At 39.7% G+C, this 20,127-nt stretch overlaps 2 protein-coding genes across 2 annotated transcripts in view; one reads left to right on the top strand and one right to left on the bottom strand.

The window, feature by feature from the left end:
- The window catches only part of LOC140246225 (mitochondrial 10-formyltetrahydrofolate dehydrogenase-like), a 647,794-nt gene that overhangs the window by 288,744 nt on the left and 338,923 nt on the right, over positions 1–20,127 (top strand). The window lies entirely within an intron of this gene.
- LOC140240690 (probable G protein-coupled receptor 85) lies at positions 13,993–15,540 on the bottom strand. The gene has a single exon (XM_072320449.1). The coding sequence runs from the start codon at positions 15,538–15,540 to the stop codon at positions 14,272–14,274; it is 1,269 nt and encodes a 422-aa protein (XP_072176550.1). The 3' UTR covers positions 13,993–14,271.

A 20,127-nucleotide genomic window follows, 5' to 3' on the forward strand; every position in this document is an offset into this window, starting at 1 on the left:
TATATATATATATATATTGTAACACGGTTGCAATATATTGTTATGGCTTAATTTTGTTATTGTTCTCTCAGTATCAACACTTGAGAAAGGGCGGCGAGACGCTCGAAAATTTGTGTGAAGAAATAAACCGTTGGTGAATACAGCATGAACTTTGTTGCAGCTTTGTTACTTATCTATCTATATATATATATATATATATATATATATATATATATAGAGAGAGAGAGAGAGAGAGAGAGAGATGAAGAAAAGTTATACAGTCCAAACTCTATACCCTTTATTCTAACAGGCATTCTTTTTTTTTTTTTTACTGTAGTATATTGATGAATCAGGCTACAAATCTGTATCAACGGAGATGGGTGCACGTACAATTAATGACAACAATAACTCTGCTGAAGATAATATCAATAGCGCTGAAAGATAATTATTTTTGTGATCGATTCTCTGCATGCATCACTACCTTAATTTTGCCATCGATCCACGCCTTGCTAATGGCGTTTCCTAAGGGACTACATCTTGTCACCTGACCTTGAATCTGAATTACTTTTTTTTCCCTTTTTTTTCGACTTAAAATATTACATGGTATAACGCATCATTACAATGCCTCAATTATGGTTCCAAGCATGTGAACATCTTCGTTGATTTCCAAAGCAAGAAATTCTGTTAAAGAAAATTGCTTCTGGAAAAAAAAATAAAATCAAGAGAACACGAAGAAAGAGATAAGGATTGATCCCATGTGTGAAAAGCCCCAGAAGAGGATGCGGACAAGATCACTGTCTGCCATGAATTATTCCTAGCCGCTTTACGGGGGAAACTGAATGTGATGGTGTGTTTGTGCTTCATGTACATTGCGCATGTCTCTTTCCAGATTACTACAGCAGATGATATTTTATGAATAATGAATGGACAACGCGGAATATACACGAAAACGTTCACTCGAATATTTCTGATTTTACTTTCAACATCGATGTGCGATGAGAGTCAGACGTCCATGATACTTAATCTACTGATGATCACATTATTTTCTTACCTTCACAATGGAGCTAATTTAGCTCAATTCAAACCAGACGAAACCGATAAATAATACTATTATTGTCGAGAAAACTTGATAGAAGGTATAAGTAAGTAAATGCACGTATTAAGTAATTAAAGATCGCAACTTCTTTGAAAATGGGTGCGAAAAGTGATGAATCTTGTTTATTTTGAATGAATACCATGTCCTTGGGGACCTATATTATGACAATAATAGGTACACGTGCCTTAACACATCCTGCAGGTATACCGTAGTCTCCATCACTCTGCATGCAGGGAAAACGTTGAGGATCTATTAAAGTACCATGTCTTTACATTTAAAAAAGAACAATGATATGGTTTTCAAACTTTCATGTGAACTTGTTACTACAGCTCGATATACGAATTCCAGATTTAGTTTTTACAAGTCGCTTGTATAGTGTAAACTAATAGAAGCAGGGAGGTGGGAAGAGATCCCTCCGTTATGGTAGAAGATAAGGATCATAACATTTTTATACAGTCAGGTCATTGAAAATCTGAAGGGAAATGAGACAACTATAACAAGTTGAATTTGTCCACATCAGCTAAGACAGCTACCTTGGTTTGATCCAAAGAGCTGTTCGGGCGTTGCGTCTTGCTCAGTAATCCTCAGAGTCTTTGTTATTTATACAGAGCCTCAATTATGATACATGTATATATACCTCTTTCGACTCAACGACAGCGTGAATTTCTCCGAAGATGCAAAACATGTCATTGCTATTATCATACGATATTGAATATATAAATAATTATGGCTGTATCTATCCAGGTAATTTCCTTTCATTGGGGCTTCTCTAAACTCACGTCAACGCCTTGCTAAGACGAGAAGGTAAGAAGGCGACTAGATAAAAATGATAAGGCGCCAGGGCGCATCCTCGACCGTAACAAGGCGCCTACAGGGATGTCGCCTGCTCGTTCTAAACAGGGCGCTTATGCGAGTTTCAAGAGGTCACTTTCTCCCCTTCTTGTCTTATGAGAGGCACCTTATCGAGTTCAAAGGAAGTCGCTTTACAGGCGAGGTTTGGGCAGCCGCTTTTTAGCCCTCTCATCCTCAAAAAGGCGCCTATACAGGCAAAGTCCAACAAATCGCTTTCAAAGTACACGCGATTATCGCCGTGCGATCATTAAGCCGTGATTCCACGTTGATCAATGTGTTGATCAATACCGGACAATACCGGACAGTGCCGGTACTGATCGACACATTGATGCTAAGAGGTGTATGCACGTATTAATAATATTGTCGAATGATACATGCACAAGGCCGTTATTGTGATTGTAGTAAAGTTTGACTGATTTAATGAGATTTCATATCAGTGTCGTTTTTCTTCTACATTTTTAAGTCAATTATAGGTTCGTTTGTCTTTTCCATGAATCAATCCTTCATGCTGTGCAAAGCGTGCTACATCAAAATCAAGTGAAATATGAAAATAAAAATGTGCTGGAACTATTCACTGAGTCTCGAGTGTCAGACCGGTGCAGTTTCAGGAATTAAATTCAGTGAAAAAAATAATTAAAAAAAAATCAAGTAAAGAACATTATATGGGTGATAACACGATCCAATTGTTGATCCTAATCAAAATATGTATTAAAGTAACGTCATTTCAAGTGACCTGCGCAGGATTTCTGTTCAGCCTTCAAATGATTTTTCCTTTCTTCCACTGCTCTCATGACTCTAATGATAAAACAAAATAATAAGACATTTAAAATAGTATCTTAAAAACGAACAGTTCAAACGTACCCATCACCAAGATATGTGGCTGCATAAGTACCTTTGACAGAGCTTGATTAGTGAATTAAACATGTAATTCATGTAACAGCACCGATGATTTAGCAGTCATTCCTGCTCTACATGATTTTTGCTGAATATCATTACAAGACAATTGATACTACTGTCAGACTTGTGAGAAGATGGCGTATAGTGACTATGTCTTATTTGCATGTGAATGTAACCGATATCACAATATTACAAACTTCAAAGTTCTACAACTTTTCCCGTCTTTGTACAAATGCAATCGCACTCGAGTCGAGTTGTTAGTGTCAACTTGAACATATAAACTGTCAGCTTAGTGTAATATCCCACTACTTTATTTGTTTAGATCCAAATCACTGTTTGTAATTTATGTCTATCTTCTAAATTACAGCAATAGCTCAATATTGGGCAAGGTGAAAGATGAGGAAATAAACTTTTCGATATGCGAACACGGATATAAATAACTACGAGGTGTTTCGTTCATTATAGGCTTGCTTGGGTTTCAAGTTATTTACACTGTATCACAATTCTGTTTTCCTATATAGTTTAAAATGAAAGCTAAGTAAAATTATTTCCTTTTGGCTTCCGGTGGTGTCACTGAACAGTATTGCCAATTCAATTGAACAGCCAGGATGATGACTTGGCGATTTAATTCTCATACATTTTCATTGTTGAAGGGGCTGATGTCAGCAGGAAAAACGCATGCTGTGTATATTTCGCGCCATGCGATGTCGTCTGACAGTCATCATAAGAGAGGAGGGTAGCGTGAGGCGAGACGACACTAACGAGAAAAGCATACAAGCTATTTCAATGCTGAACATTTCTACCGTAACCTCCCATCCAGGCTGAAACGAATTATACATTTTCGTAAAATTGTGCACTTTGAATTCAAGCCTGCATCATTAACCACGCGTCGAAACAAGCGATGAAGCCGAGAACATCTACATCAAGCATGTATGTGTAGTATGTTTTATGATCATCGCCAGAAAGATCACGACTTGGAAACCGCCCTGGAACTGAAGGGCTCAAAATTCATCTTCCACCATTTGGAATTTGCTTGTATTAGATCAAAAGGGTCTCTATAAGAAAATTGTCTGGCTGATGAAAGATAATGAGTAGTTTTGAGATCAAAAGTAAAAAAAAACAAAAACAAAAAAACAAACAAACAAATAAATAGATAAAAGTCCGTGTACCCGACTTTTATTCCTGAAGGGACATACCAATTCAGTGGTGGTTAGGTAGAACGTCAAATGATGACCGGTCGTTCCCAAGCAATCGTATTTCATAATAAGCCGCATGCGATTGACTCTATAGCGCAGAGGATTGGTGGACAGTGGCGGATCCTGAAGGAGCGCCCCCTCTTTACTTTTTGTTAAAACAAAAGAAATAAAAAGAATAATGGGGGCGTGCACCCCCTTTAATTTTGTAAAGGCGCCACCCCTTTACGGAATTCCTGGATCCGCCCCTGGTGGAGACTATACTGTGGCCCGATTTGTCGATTATCGATAATTACTTATTTAAAAGGGTATGTACCTTCAATGACAGTACTTTCAACGAACCTTTTTGGATAATGTTTCGCATTTTCGTCATTACCCAACCGAAATCGTAATGACACACACAAAAAAAATAACAACAAAACCTATATGACGCTTGCATCAGTATCAGTATGACGTTGACGCTACTCTCGAGAACATTTTTGAACAGGTGGTAAAATCATGGGTGTCTATGGCAGTGCGCTTTGTGCTAAAAGCTCCAGATATTGTTGTGAAAATGATTTTTGATTGCTCGATAGGGCTAAGCGACTGAGTACGAGGCCACACGACTGTCTGAAGCTGCGTGAACTTCATGAAGGCAGCCTGACTGCATCCCAAAGGGCTGCAGCGTCGGGCCAAATTTGCAGACACTTTTCATCAGAAGCACACGCTAATACTTATCATGTCGTTCAAGAAGCAGGGACGGAATGTTGTTAGGAGACCCAACGAACTGGGGAAGAATTCCTGAAAATGAGATGAATTGACTAAGTTGTGCCATTTCTGCTGGTGTTTCAACGCTGAAAGATGATCATGACAGACAATCCTCTAATATTTCTGGAGATGAGTATTCTGGACAATCTCATCTCCACATAATATCTGTCAGCTATATTGTGAGCATATTAATATTGTTTCTGCGTCTATCTATGAGCGCGAAGCAAGAACAAAGCAAACACACACACAAACAGACACACACACACACACACACACACACACACGCACACACACACACACACACACAAAATTAAACAATCAAATTGAGGACCATTATATTATTAATAGGCCTACGCCGCATCTGCCCAGAGTAGAAAACATGGCTTTTTTAGTGTCATAGACATTCAACCTTGATACAGAGAGAGATGTTTCCATAAAATCGCTGTACGTGCGTTATGACCTCCAATGGCATTCACTTGATTCACGTGTGCTGAGCCTTGGTCAAATGCGATAGTGGCTGTAGGTGAAGGCGCTGTAATAATGATGGAACATGCAGCATGCTCCTCGTATTCATACAGGCATAATTGCCGTTAGCATCACGATATGGATTATTCTTCAGTCCAACACCGAGCCTTTTGATTTCCCCCGACAGCAAAGCGCGATGATTTGATTAGACCTAAAGCTCAGACTCCAATCAGTTAGATTGGATCTGGCGCACTCTATTTTGCATATCTTTTGTTATTAGCATTCCCCTAGCATTTACTTTTAATGTCACTGTGTGGCAGCCGTTCGTTCCCACACATCTAGTAAGAATCTGTGTTTATCATAGGAACTACAACAGACATGCACGCTCAACGGGTTTCAATTGCCTTGTGTCACAGTAGTTGCCATTACTGTCAACTAATGATAACACGTTCATTCTTTTTTTTAAATAGTTTGTTCGCTGTTGTTGTTGTTGTTGTTGTTGTTGTTGTTGTTGTTGTTGTTGTTGTTGTTGTTGTTGTTGCTGTTGTTGTTTTCAATCCAGGGTTGTTGGACTGGCAAATATACTGAGACAAGGTCAAAATTCCGGAAATCAATCAGCCTTTCCGAACATTTTATTGTAAAAGAGGTAATCACGTTCATGACTGGTTAATACTAATGGAATAAACTAAAAGTGTGGACGTGTAATGTATTTTCATAGAAAAAAAAGGGGGTGGGGTAAATCACACGCTTCATGAGCCCAGCTGCTGTGAACAAACAGTGATGTGAGCGAAAGACCATAGTCCTGTAAGAGTAGAACAATGTCTGGGGAGACAGCAGTGGTTGTAAAATGTTGGCGAGAGAAGAGAGAGGAAAGAACTGCCCTTACGGTCCACGATGAAATACCACGGTACGCTCACAGTGCATAATGCATTTCAAAATTGAAAATGTGTGAATGATACCAAAAAACAGTAACTCTCTGCATGGCCGTTATTCCATTATGGATTGTTGGGGTCGAGACGATACTCGAATTAAAGATTGAATAATCGAGTGACAGGGCAGTAGGATGCTACAGATTTGTTAATGTTCACAACGGTTTCATGGAAGATGACGAATATGGACAGAAATAAACATATACTTACGTACTTCGTATTTCGTATTTCATGAATGCATGAATCATAATGATGAATTTTGTCTTACTGCAGAAAATGAGAAGGCCAAATACACGCGATGTCACTCCTCAATTTTCTCGTTAATTTAAAGGACACTACCCCTTTCATGACGGGGTCTGACACTACTACCGTATGTCCCCCCCCCCCCCCCCCAAAAAAAAAAAAAAAGAAATACAACGAGACCCTTCGCAACAATGACTTTAAAAATAGTGAATCAATCCAAATACAATTTTAAGGTATGAAACTATTGTTTATTACCCACATCTTACAGAAAACGGCATCCGATTTGCTTCAGTGATCAAGGAGAAATGAGGAATTTTGTAGAGTATGTCAGGAATCCCATCCCTCCTAGCCTTTTGTCAAGGCCCTCTCGCTGTATGGTGAAGAGAGCCCAGCTGAGTGGGGTTGCGCGAGGGCCTTTTGAGATCTGCTTCGCATCCTTTTGTTAGTCCTTTGAATTACCGACTTTTGCTCCCCGATTTCGGGAGCAAAAGTCGGGGTCCAATCAGCGTGTCTGTCTGCTCGAACCCGATTTGAATAGAGCGAATGCACGCCGCTGCCGCAGACCTCACAGAACTCTACACACTCTCACAGAACTCTACACACACAGAGTGTGTAGAGTTCCGTGGCAGACCTCCTCGGGTGGTCAGTGATGTATGCGAACAGGCATGACCACCAAGGCTGAGGATGCGGGGAGCGCGCCATTCCATTGGTTGGCCGGAAGCCATTAAAATGAGTATTCAGAAGGGTTCACTTGTCATGAATAATAATGTGTGCAGCAGATCTCAAAAGGCCCTCGCGCTGGCGCGCTCGGCTGGGCTCGCTTCGCTCGCCCATTACAGCGAGAGGGCCTTGACAAAAGGCTACATCCCTCCAAGCAAGCGCGCCGGAACACTTCTGGTTTTGGGGGGGCAAAATGTCAACGGGGGCACATTTATGTGCGATGTGAGATCCTCGGCGCGGGAGCGGAGCGAGCAAGCGGGGGGGGGGGGGGTGTGGAAAGGGGGATTTCCCCCCCCCCCCCCCCACTGTAGGGAGCTTTTGTAAAACAGGGTACAAAAGTCGCGTTTATAGACCATTTAAAAGCAAATTTCTAAGGAATTAAACATAGTGAAAAATAATCAATGCGAAGGACTATGATTCATACGGGAGTACATAATAATGTGATGGTGTGAGATCCTCGGCGAGGGAGCGAAGCGACCGAGGGGGGGGGGGGGGAGGGTGTGGGAGGGGGGATACCCCCTCCCACGGTAGGGACTTTTTGTAAAAACAGAGTATAAAAGTCGCGTTTATAGAGAATTTAAAGTAAATTTCTAGGGAATTGACATATTGAAAAAATCAGTTGGAAGGACTATGATCATAACATACGGGAGTACATTAATAATGTGATGGTGCGAGATCCTCGGCGAGAGAGCGAAGCGACCGAGCGGGGGGAGGGTGTGGGAGGGGGGATACCCCCTCCCACGGTAGGGACTTTTTGTGAAAACAGAGTACACTTGTATAAAAGTCGCGTTTGTAGAACATTTAAAAGCAAATTTCTAGGGAATTAACATATTGAAAAAAAATCAGTTGGAAGGACTATGATCTTAACATACGGGGGTATATTATGTGATGGTGTGAGATCCTCGTCGAGGGAGCGAAGCGACCGAGCGGGGGAGGGTGTGGGAGGAGGATACCCCCTCCCACGGTAGGGACTTTTTGTAAAAACAGAGTATAAAAGTCGCTTTTATAGAGCATTTTAAATCAAATTTCTGAGGAATTAAACATAGTAAAAGAAATCACTGCGAAGGACTATGATAATAACTTATGAAAACTTTTCATTTTACTATAAGTACGGGCAGAACGAGCGAGCCACTTTCACTTTGCAATTTATCTGAAATGTACTCATTAAAAGCTTAAACGTGATCGCATCGTTCGAACAATGAAAAATATTCTTATACTGCTAGAAAACAAAGAAGAAAATGAAAAATGTAAGGTTTACTAAAGGTATGTTTCAGCGGGCACACTCGAGGACACGAGGCTACCATCTATGCACTAAATTTACTCATATGTTCCTATTAGTGTATATAGATACAATACTGTATGTTGTTAGTGTATTATAATTTTCGCCCCGTTAGGGGCGAAAATTTTTGCATTTTCAGTTATGAAATTACTACATTTAGACAAGAAATATGCCTTTATTGTTCATTTTGGTCTTTAAATCAGTGATTAATTATTTGTTACAGGGGGCACTTTGGGGGGGCAAAAACTCGTTTTGCCCCCCCAACATTTTGTTTGGGGGGGCAAGTGCCACCCCTGCCCCCCCGCTTCCGGCGCCCTTGCCTCCAAGTTCTGTCCATTGTGTTCACACATTATGCAGTTCCAAGAGCAGCCAAGTGCTAAACTTGGAAGAATCAGACCCATGACATGCTTTGCAATGATCCACATTTCTCTATGACCACTTAACCAAATTGAATAGGGGTTTCTCCAAAATACAGTAGGTAGAATGTTATATTTTGAGACCCTGAAATAGCATTCAGACAGTTTAATCATATTTAAAGTTATCAATGCGAAAATCCGCCCGTAGTTTTTGTTTTTGTTTTTGTTTTTGGGGGGACATACGATATAATAGTGTGCAATACGAACAGTTACTATGGCAGCAGCAGGGAAACGACCTATTAGCCTTTAGTAGTGAAGCTGTTGTTGTGGTAATTGAAAATTGCACCAGTTTCAAAACTTTTTAATGAACTGGACCCTGCGTTGGTTCGGAGAAGATGATAATGTGTAATTCGGAGGTCGTTAGCGAAACTAAACCGGGATACAATAATGAATATAGTCGACGTGTACGATAAGAGAATGCAGGCCACTATCTTTTTCTTTTCTGGGAAAAAATGTCTAGACTACTAGTATGTCAGAAATGGTTAAACGACAGACAAATATGTCAAATTAGTCAATTAGTCAATTAAAGACTGAATTACCAAGGCTGTTAAACAGTTAAATGCGGACCTCGAGACCGTCCAAAAATCAGATACCATTACAACGTGAAGGACTTGCTAGTCGTCCTGAGAATATTGTAAAAGCATTGTCACGCTTTCGACATCACAAGATCAATTGCAGCGTTGAAAGGCTTGCTTGTTCCCTATACATGATATCTACATATAAAATGGTACCTAAACATGAGCACGAAAAGTCATTCACAGCTTGATTTTACCTAACTTGAAAAAATATATAATATCATATACGACATAAATTATCAAAAATGGAAACGGCATCTGATAGGGCCACATCGTCTCTCTGTCAAACCATTTGATTTACTTTATTCCATCCCCATAAACGTGCACACACACTACCAATGGATATCACTTCACTTTGTATACAAAGTTTGATAAGATGCTCTTTTGAGTTAAACGGCAGTCAGCGTGTGTAGTATACTAGGAGCATGAAGGTATAAACTAATATAGCACAGCAACATTCGTTCATGCATATTTCAGACGTATGAAGCGCCACAGTAAAATAGTCTCATTATTGATAATCGTAGAAATTTGTATCACCATTTAGCATGAAAACAGTAATTGATACCCACTAAAATGAAATGAAGCGATGGAAGGAAATAAAACACGGTGTGATATTCAGTGAAGGCCTACTCCTACGTGGATGTCCCTCCCCCTTAAAGTCCATGAGGAGGTCGTGTGAATTCGTGTCGGACTCAAGGTAATGTTGTAGGTTTATATCGCCTGGTTTATCACATTGCTTTTCAATCTTGATCTACATAGCAAGAGGATATTCTAACTGTGCGTATATGAAACAAAATGCAAATGTATTTCATGTTGATAGAGAGGTAATGGCCACGAAATGACATGCCTACATACAGCCATCGCCGACTGCACATACCATCTACTGATGAAATTCAGATGACACTACGTGATGTTATGTACTGGATAAAGTACGTGTACCTATGGAGCTATAATTGTGTTGTTGCTCCATGGTGTTCTCATGGTACCGATAGCTGATAGCTATACTATACGCTATAATGATAAATATGAATAAATACATTATGTATGTATGTATATATATAATATACATATATATATATATATATATATATATATATATATATAATTTATTAATAATAATAATAATAATAATAATAATAATAATAATAATAATAATAATAATAATAATAATAATAATAATAATAATAATAATAATATATCAGGTCTGATGGTGTGGAATCCATTTTTGGTATAAAGGTTTAAGGAAAGTAACATTCATGACAACCAAAAAATTGTCTTTGTTGTCATCATCTTTATCATTGTGTAGGAAGGAGGTTTAGTGTAACAGTAGTAGCATATAGTAATTAGCAGTAAAACTATAGAGGTAGACTTAAACGACAGAATTGATATTATATTACTTGAGTAGTAAGTAGAAGTAGCAACATCCTGCCTAGACAATGTTACTAAGTATACTACTGGTAAATATCATGCATCTTGGCTCACAATTTGTTTATATTACATTTTGATATGTGAAGAATATTGTATACCTTTTCCCTTTTTTGGCAAATGTTTGTACTCTTATATTTTATGTTTAAATCAAACTGAATAAATGAATTGAAATAAAATTATTCTTATCGTTATTGTAATCATCATGATCAGCAACAGTGGCCGTGTAGCAGTAATACTGAAAATAGACAATGGTAGTAATAATGGTGGTATAGTAGTAGTCCATATTAGAAGAAGTAGCATTTGTGGTGATAGAAATTGTCTGAATACATAGTGCATAGAAGACGATAACATACAAGCAAACTCAGTTCTCTAACATGAACTTCTGGAATAACAAGAAATGCAAAATTGTAATTTGTTTCACAGTGTAATCATAGCACACCGACAACTAATATTGCAACAAACGAAGGATAATTATAAAGTGAATATCACGACTGTTAATATCCCAGAGCAGTAGAACGACCGTGAGAATGTACATGCTAACATCTCTTTTCCTCACTTTCCTTCTGATTACTATTTGGCAAGCAGGCTTCAATCTCCTTCATTTACTTCATAGTTTTCTCTTCATATTATAGAGCGGAATTGATATAATCAAACTCAGCTGAAGCATTCAAGTTAAAAGCATCATAGCGTGATATGGAGAGTTAAGAAAGGAAGAATAGTAACCTTAGGCAGGCATCACAGTAATAACAAACAAAAATAAAACATAAATCGATTACCGGTATAGATACTGGGAAAAAATGTAAATTGAGAGGTATCGCGTGTTCACAGTGGCTTTCGTATACTCATCTTAACAATTACAAGTCAACAGAGAGAAAGAGACATTAAAATAGCCTGACATATTAATATTGACGCTGAAAACAGGCTAGTTATCTGTCATCGAGTTTTCCCATGCCAGGACTTGTTTTCGGTGGCTGATGGGGCATGAGGAGGAAGCTACTAAGGTTTTTATGCACTCTGTCTATAGTTTGGATTATTGATGAATGAAATTCGGAGAGTCGATACGAAAAAATCACATTACTATGAGCAACTCAAAGCAAATCTAACTGTCGAGAAAATCACAATTTGAAAGAAGACTAGGATGGCAGACAAATAAAATAGTTGTTCAAAGATTTTCTCGGAGCCCGGTATCGGGAACCGTTTCGGAAGAAATCGGATCAGTACAGGAAGTCATTAAAACATACTAAAATGGAAAAAGAAACTGCATAATGGGTTCGCAATAAATTAAGAGGTATCTCATTGTTTCCGCTCAATTTAGAAAAATAAACATAAAATTATCCTTTGTTTGTGAGTTATCTGTGGGACACCTGACAGAGTACATCATTGTCACACTCACTGACTCTTTAAGTCATATCAGTGATATAAACGGAAGAAAAGCCCTGCATACAATATTAATCGAACATTTTAAAACTACATTACTAAAAAGCTGGCAAGCACAAGATATTTAAAAGTCGGTAATTACTACCGATTTTCTTCCAGTGATACGAAGAGTTTGAAGATAATTTAATTTGTGGATGTGTAGATACATTTCGATACGTTGAAAATTAACCATAGTACTAGTACTCTTAACTCCATAACTTGGAACCGATTGCAAAAACAAACACAGAAATGGAACGAATTACAGGAACGCACTGGTGGATCTGCAGTATAGGGTAAATGTTACGCATATTGATGACAAATTCAACTTCGAGACGCTACATAATATTGATTCTGATTAGTTGATGGCCAAGTAGTATTTCATCAATGATTTTATATAACAAGACGCAAACAATTTAGCACTAATACAGTGGACACTTCCTCTCGCTGACTATAAAATCACACCCCGGAATCACATATAATTAAAATCACGTCAGTAAAATTGTTGGGCATATTTTGGCTAGCAAGATAGTGGCAACGACGTCTTAGGAACGCATAAAACCCTTCTGTTGAAAAAAAAAAACCCAAAGCCATGGAACTTATCGATAAAATCATACTCGGAACATCTTATATCTAAACCAATGGTCTGTTGAGCAGAAAAAAAAAACCCCTGTGTAATGTTATGGACATCGATGTCTTTCGAAGTACATCGAACTTTATAGAGATTTTTTCTTCATATTAATGACATTCACAAGTTAAAATGCAACATATAAATTCTATCAACTTGGACGAGGGAGCATGTCACGTATGCACAAGGCACAATTGACAATAGTGAAACAAAAACAGCATATATTTCTATTTATGAACCAGAAATAAAGAATAGATAAAGAATCGCACTGACTAAAATGAATGGGAAACGTGTTAAATATTTTCTGAAATTTCCTTGAAAGATAACAGTCAAAAGGGATATGCGGCACTCCACGGTGCTCATCATAACACTGATTACTCTATTAGTTACTAGATTACCAGGAGAATTTTAACAATCACGACAGCCATCGCCCGAAGCAGGTTGTTATGACCAGCTTCCTTGAAAGCTCTTAAAAACTGTCTTTCTGATTTCATGGACATTCCTTATTTGATTCAAGGGGGCAGTCGGGTAATTTTGTGTCCTCTTGATTTCACGAGGTTTTATAGCGTTTAATTTATTGAAAAAGTGGGATAAATTGACTTTCATTCGCATGCGGAGCAGTGTCTTCGCACACGCCGTCAACATCAATGGAAAGATGATAGATTTTGATATATTGGGAACGTCTTTAGATTTTCTGTAATTACAAGAATGTTCATACCACTCCATCAAGACACATCCCTGCGTCATATATCTCGGCATGTCTTCCAAGGGTGAATAATGCATATATGAGTCTGTTTTATGCACCATCTGGGATCATACAATGAAAAAGCTTGCTGGGTGCGAAAAACTGACAGCACGTACAGGTGAAATCGTCCAAAGAACTAAGAATGAGGTAACCATACTAATAAATAACAACGACTTGTTACAGTGAAAGGACATCTCTTTGAATGATAAACTAACATCGGGTAATATCCATTCAGTTATCATATCATATATACCTCCCAACCGTGCGAAGAAACATTATATCAAACTTTGTGTGCATTTAGTAACACGTGGAAGTCATTTTCACAAGTATAAGAAGATAAGGAATAAATAACATGTAAAGTAATTATCACTTCTTTGCTAAGGAACATCTTTCAAATGGATGCATTGCTGCTAACTTTGTGTTCTACCAATTTAGGTAAAAAGTAGTCAAAATATACAAAGCACAATGTTATTACACAATATGATTGCAAACACAAGTATACTGAACAGCGACCTGCGTTATTCTGGTTCTGACTTCATAAAATATGTTTCCCCTGCTCTCGAAATATATCTCGCATAAGTAATTCACTACCAACTATCCGTCAAGACATATCAGTGTGGATAGTAATCCCAGTAAACCAAATCGTTCCCTGCGTCATCGCTGACGTCAAATCACACCATTGCTCTCGTCTCTGTTTCTCCGTTCCTCGTCTCTCTCATCGGAGGTGGCAAGGATACAGCGCCGTATCTCCGGCACGTGCATAACGCACAGGATGGGGTTCACGCACACCTGCAGAAAAGTCAGCCACGTTGCCATGGAGACGAAAGCGATTGGTAGTTGAAGATTGGCGCGGAACACCTTGAGGAATGAATAAATAATGTAGGGCGACCAGAGGATCCCGTGCGCAACGGAGATGGAGAATGTGAGTCGTGTCACCTTTTCCTCATGGTGGAAGTCCGCGCTGGGCACGGTGGGTTCCCCTCGTACAGATGGCGGGGCCAGACCTACCAGGGGAGGAGGCGTAGGACCCTGTCTGAAGCCCTGAAACCAATTTGCTGCGGCTTGGCCCGTTGATCCGGGGCCATAGAAAGTCCAAGTACTGGAAACTGCTGGGATAAACTCTAGAGGACGCATTCGGCGATGAGCGCGCATAAAGAAGAAAACCCTCAGATAGAAGACGTGAATAAGTGCAGTGACGAGGACAAAGAAAAGAAGGAACAATAAAGTGTCATTTGCTAGATTTATAGCGCGGTGTCTAAATGTACACTGATTTTCTTCCGGGATGTAGCCATAGGCCTCAAGATTGAATACTGGTGGGAATGCTGTGGAGACGGCGAGCGCCCATGCAGAAAGGACACAGAGAAGGCTTCCGAGTCCTTTTAGCTTTTGTCGGTGAAATCTGTGCCATCTTAACACGACATATCGCTCAATACTAATCAAACAAAGTGTGTACAGTGATCCATACGGAAGATACACATTAAAAAATGCTAAAATCTCACATAAAAATGTACCGTACACCCAGTCTGACGCGACTACGGACGTGATAACGAATGGAAAACAGACAAGCGAACGGACAAGGTCGGCCAATGCGATGTTGAAAAGGAAAAAGAAGCACGGTCTCCGTAAGGTTTTATACCTGAACACGGCATAGGTGACGAGTCCGTTTCCAGACACACTGAAGATAATAATAAGCACCATTGATGCAATCCACAAATCCTTCACGCCCTTCTCAACGGCAGTTTGTTCATCTGTGTCCTCCATTCTTTCATCGACACCGCTCTCTGCTTCCAGCTCCACATCACTTTCGTCGTCTTTGCCCGAGAACGTCCCGTTCAACGACCTAGTGGTATCCGACTCCTGGCCGAGACATAGTACACAAGCCCGTGAAAAGAAGCAGAGCAGTAAAACGGCAGCCGACTGCCGAGTGTAATCCATCCCGCCTCCTCCTAACTCCGTGAGAGCGTGAAAGTTTCTCACTTTCTGAAGGTCAGCAGCTGACACGCTGGTTGATCTCCAGTGGTCAACGGCTTTTCGGGACACTTTGTATCCTGGAAATTGCTCAGTACCTGCGCGACAACAACCATCGATAATGTTCGATCTTCATAGCTTATCACAATAAATCCATCACGGGAGACATCGTCATTAGATCAACAGCTGCGACATTGTAGACCTATGTACGTCTTTACATCCTATTTCAGAATGATGAACGTGGCTAATACCGCATCTGGCCAGTACATTAGCATTTGTAACATAAATTATTCTCTCTGAAAACCCGGTACTTTGTATTCATCCTGGTAAGCGAAACATGGACTAGGTCGTGGGGAACAAAATATTACTCTGTTCGTTTAGTTGTGAAAAACGCACGATCGTCAGTCCTATACAAACTCCGTGTGCTACAAGTGGGCATCAGTGCAGAGAGGTTGACTCTGGCAAGTGTTGCAAGTTCACAAGGAAACGTCATCCGTTTCAGTGAGCGGTATGAGAGCAGTGTACAAAATGTAAAGCAAGCCGGTCATTGTTCACGGTGATTTCATTTGCATTCTGCAACTCGCAGCTGCCCCATGTCCATAGCTACTATCGTACAGATGAATGGAAGTATTCAGCTTTGATGGTGCCAGAGAGAGCGCCTGCAAAGGTAGAAACAAAGGAAAACAAAGAATGAGACTTTTATCAAAGGTATGTAACATAAAGTCATTTCTAATGCGATAAAGGGGGGGGGGGGTATCAAGTAACTTTCAGGAACGCAACGCTTTTAACACAACATTTTCACGGTTCACGATGGATTCAGCGAGCTCCTTCATCCACAACGCTCCTTTGCGAACGCAATATGGGTACACGGGCACGTTCATAAGATGGATGCACTGTTGGAGAAAGGAAAGATCAAAAGAGGCTGTGACAGGACGCGGGTAACTTTATGACAGGACATCGGAAGATGTAAACAACGAAATGGACAGCACTCGGCTCTCTCGCATAACCAGTGGCCTTTGATAATCATCAATAAACTGTTCAAATTGTCCAAGGACTTCAAAGATTTTGTGTGATAATCGCACGTTACTGAGCGAATTAAAACAAATAGTAACATGCACATCTTCTTGCGTGCTACGAGTTGCATAATATTGCAGTATTTAATGTACTGAGCATGTAATATGTATTTAGTGGAATCGACTCGAATTATGTGCCATTCCATGGCGCTTCAGGATTTGGAGAATATGCTGAGCATTTTTATCAGTCTGGATAGAGATAAATAAGGGGGAAATGAGGGACAGGAACTACACCCATATCATAGAAGATACAAAGATGCGGAAGAGGAGAGGAATAACGCAGTAAAGAAAAAATATGACGCAGCGACACAAGCTAGGGTGAAACAAAATTATGTTAACGAGCCTTTTCACATAGCCATGGACATGCGTCATCAGGTTTACGTATGAAGAATTCATCTTCCACCCCTACGGGTATCGCTGTAGAGACTAGTTTCAATTTTCTTTTCTGTGCCATATAAGATATCCTGCGCACCATACACTCGTCTTTCCTTTCGATTTCCTCGTCCTGGCATTTCGATTTGTTTACAGATGGTATATGATGGCTAATCATGATCATAAAATACTCGGAATCGGTACAGACCACAGGTTTGTACCGATTGATAATGGATATAATCTTTGATGACAAGATAGATCAAAGTATATTTTTGTCACCATCGATTCTATCTAAATAAATCAAAACGTGCTGTCAATGGTAACATAACAGAAAAACATATATTGAAAGAAGGAAAGGAGACAGCCGGAGACTTCGGGGAGACGGCTAAATATTAAAGCATTACTTTCATTGACGACTGGTGACCCTACATTATACAGAATTTTCTAGAGCGAATATCTGATAAACGAAAATTGATTTCTAGTAACAAATATATACGACAGATGAAACAGACAATAAGTATTATGATCAGTATTTTGAGTTTGGATTAAGCGAAATTCTCAGAAGGCTACGTTGTTTCCAAGCATAATACACACAGTTATACACTGCCGTTTGTTTTGTTTTGTGAGGACATGCAAGCAATGTGTATGTCCAAGAGTGGATGGTGGTCATACATTTCGACAGAAGGCCGAGGGGAAGAAAAACAGGCATTACACAAACAAGATATGCAGAATCAAACTGAACTATACAAGAGACCCGCGGGTCTAGCGCTCACCTTGAGTATCGCAGATTCACCTTTCACGCAGTCACTAATCTAAATTACACACAGCTCTACCAAAATTTGACGACGCATTCTCAAGTAGAAGATGAAAATGTACAATTAGGGCCCAAATTCGCCCCCCCCCCCCCCCCCACTCATAGTATCAATTTTAGCTCTATCACGTCTGGTTCTAGAGAAGAGCATTTTTTTTCAAAGATTCCTTAATTTCGGGGGATGGGGCCTCCCTGTGTGGAGCATGGTGCCCATTTTAACAAATTGAGATCGTAACCCCCTAGGGATGCTACCTGTCAAGTTTGGTGAACATCCATCATCAGGTTTTCAAGAAGAAGATGAAAATATACAATTTAGGCCCCATCAGGACCCCTCCACACACCCCCCGGGTCCCATGGGGAGCACCTCTGATTCTGCCATGAACAAACATGAAACTACAGTCATCAATGTACTAACTCATAGTATTATCTTAGCTCTATCATTTCTGGTTTTAGAGAAGAAGATCTTTAAAGATTCCTTAATTTTTTTATTTTTATTTATTTATTTTTTTTTTTTTTGGGGGGGGGGGGGTTGGACCCCCCCCCCCCGGGTCCCCCTGGGTGGGGCAAGGTGTTCATTTTAACAAATTGAGATCCTAGCCCCTAGGGATGCTACCTGCCAAGTTTGGTGAAAATTGGTCTTGGGGTTTTCAAGAAGAGGATGAAAATGTAAAAAGTTTACGCACGACGCACGACGGACGACGGACGACGGACGACGGACGCCGGACGAAGAACGATCGCAATAGCTCACTTGAGTCTTTGGCTCAGGTGAGCTAAAAAGGGAATCACAGGTAAGGTACACTCGCTCACACGCGTTTGTAAGTTTAACATTGATAAAGCACTGGTCTAGGTACATTTACAGTTGAGATGAGGCTTCAGGTTTCCAATGTTTTTTGATGATTTTTATTTTTAGCTAATGAGAATCCTCTTATGAAATATGGAAGATCATATAAAAATTCTAGAGGGAATCGGAAGTTTATTTGATGAAAATTGGTTTGAAATGGCTGAGATATCCCAAACAAAGCGATCCAAATAAAAGGTGGGTCCTAGGATGCGTTGTTTTGTACTGTTTTTGGATATCTCGGCCATTTCAAGACCGATTTTTCATCAAAATAAACTTTGAATTCCTCTTACAATTGTACACTCTTTAACATTTCATAAAGTAGTTTCTAAGTACCTTGCAAAAAGTTAAAAGCTGAATCTTCACCTCTACCAATACTATACTATCCCTTTAATGTATTTACTAGTTTTTTGTTTTTTTTTTAAAGTCAAACCCAAATGGTCAACTTTGGAAATCAGGTCAATAGTCCATTAAAAGGTCAAAACAATAAATGTGTCACTTCGCAATATGAACGATGAAGAAATATGTTAACGCTACCGATTATGATCACATGAGGTTAATCACTATCACGCTGTCCTTGACAGCCTTGCGATGATTATAATAACCCATCTTGCGGATATCGGTCAATAATGAACAAATTCTATGAGGCGTCTGCTCAGCAAGAATTTAAGTGTCCAGTCACCATAAAAGAAGGAAAAAATTAATCGCTTTAACGCGTAAGATGTCTTCATTATGAATTCAACTGTAAATTGTCAGATGGCAAGTGCTTAATTCATTTTGCGCCACACCAAGGACTCCTAGGTTCCTAATCAAGGCTCTTGCTGATTAAGAACAGCGCTCATTCCAAGACGAACGGACACATCCCGTGAATTGAAAGTGGCACTTTCACATTTCCTCTTCCGCCCAATAGGCAAATTGGCTCCGATGCCTCATCTGCCAGCTTGGGATGGACTTTCCTCTGCTGCATTACCAGTGGCGCGCGTCTCCGACTGATATGACTCGAACCAAATATACCCTACAGTAAACCAAATCAAATTCTATAAATATCTACATGCATAGGAGAATCTACATGCAACATAGAAATATCTCTAGAGCACCATCAACAAACAAGCCACTTTGTGAGCTGCCGGGTTTCAACAAAGGTGCATAGGATGATGGCCTCGGACATAACAATAACATATCAAGCAGGAAGGTGTGAGATCAAGACTAGTACATGTCTCTACTCTCTTCACGGGTGTAAGAGTGGAAATGGGAACATTCTTTGATATTCTTTTTATTTCTCATGTTTCCAACCACCCTGAAAGAAAGGAGAATGACTTTCGTTTACTTTCGCCCAATGCCACATCCTAATACTACTGTATATACACCATAAAATTGAACATCCGTTAACCTAACGTCAGAGCAAGGAACTTCATGGTCAGAGTCAGTCAGGGGATCTGTCATTCTAAATCTTAATCGCT

This window comes from Diadema setosum, chromosome 2, assembly GCF_964275005.1.
Source record: "Diadema setosum chromosome 2, eeDiaSeto1, whole genome shotgun sequence".
Classification (NCBI taxonomy): Eukaryota; Metazoa; Echinodermata; class Echinoidea; order Diadematoida; family Diadematidae; genus Diadema; species Diadema setosum.

What these genes read in the sequence shown, in the direction of transcription:
- LOC140240690 (XM_072320449.1), bottom strand. Translation starts at nt 15,540, where the DNA reads ATGGATTACACTCGGCAGTCGGCTGCCGTTTTACTGCTCTGCTTCTTT.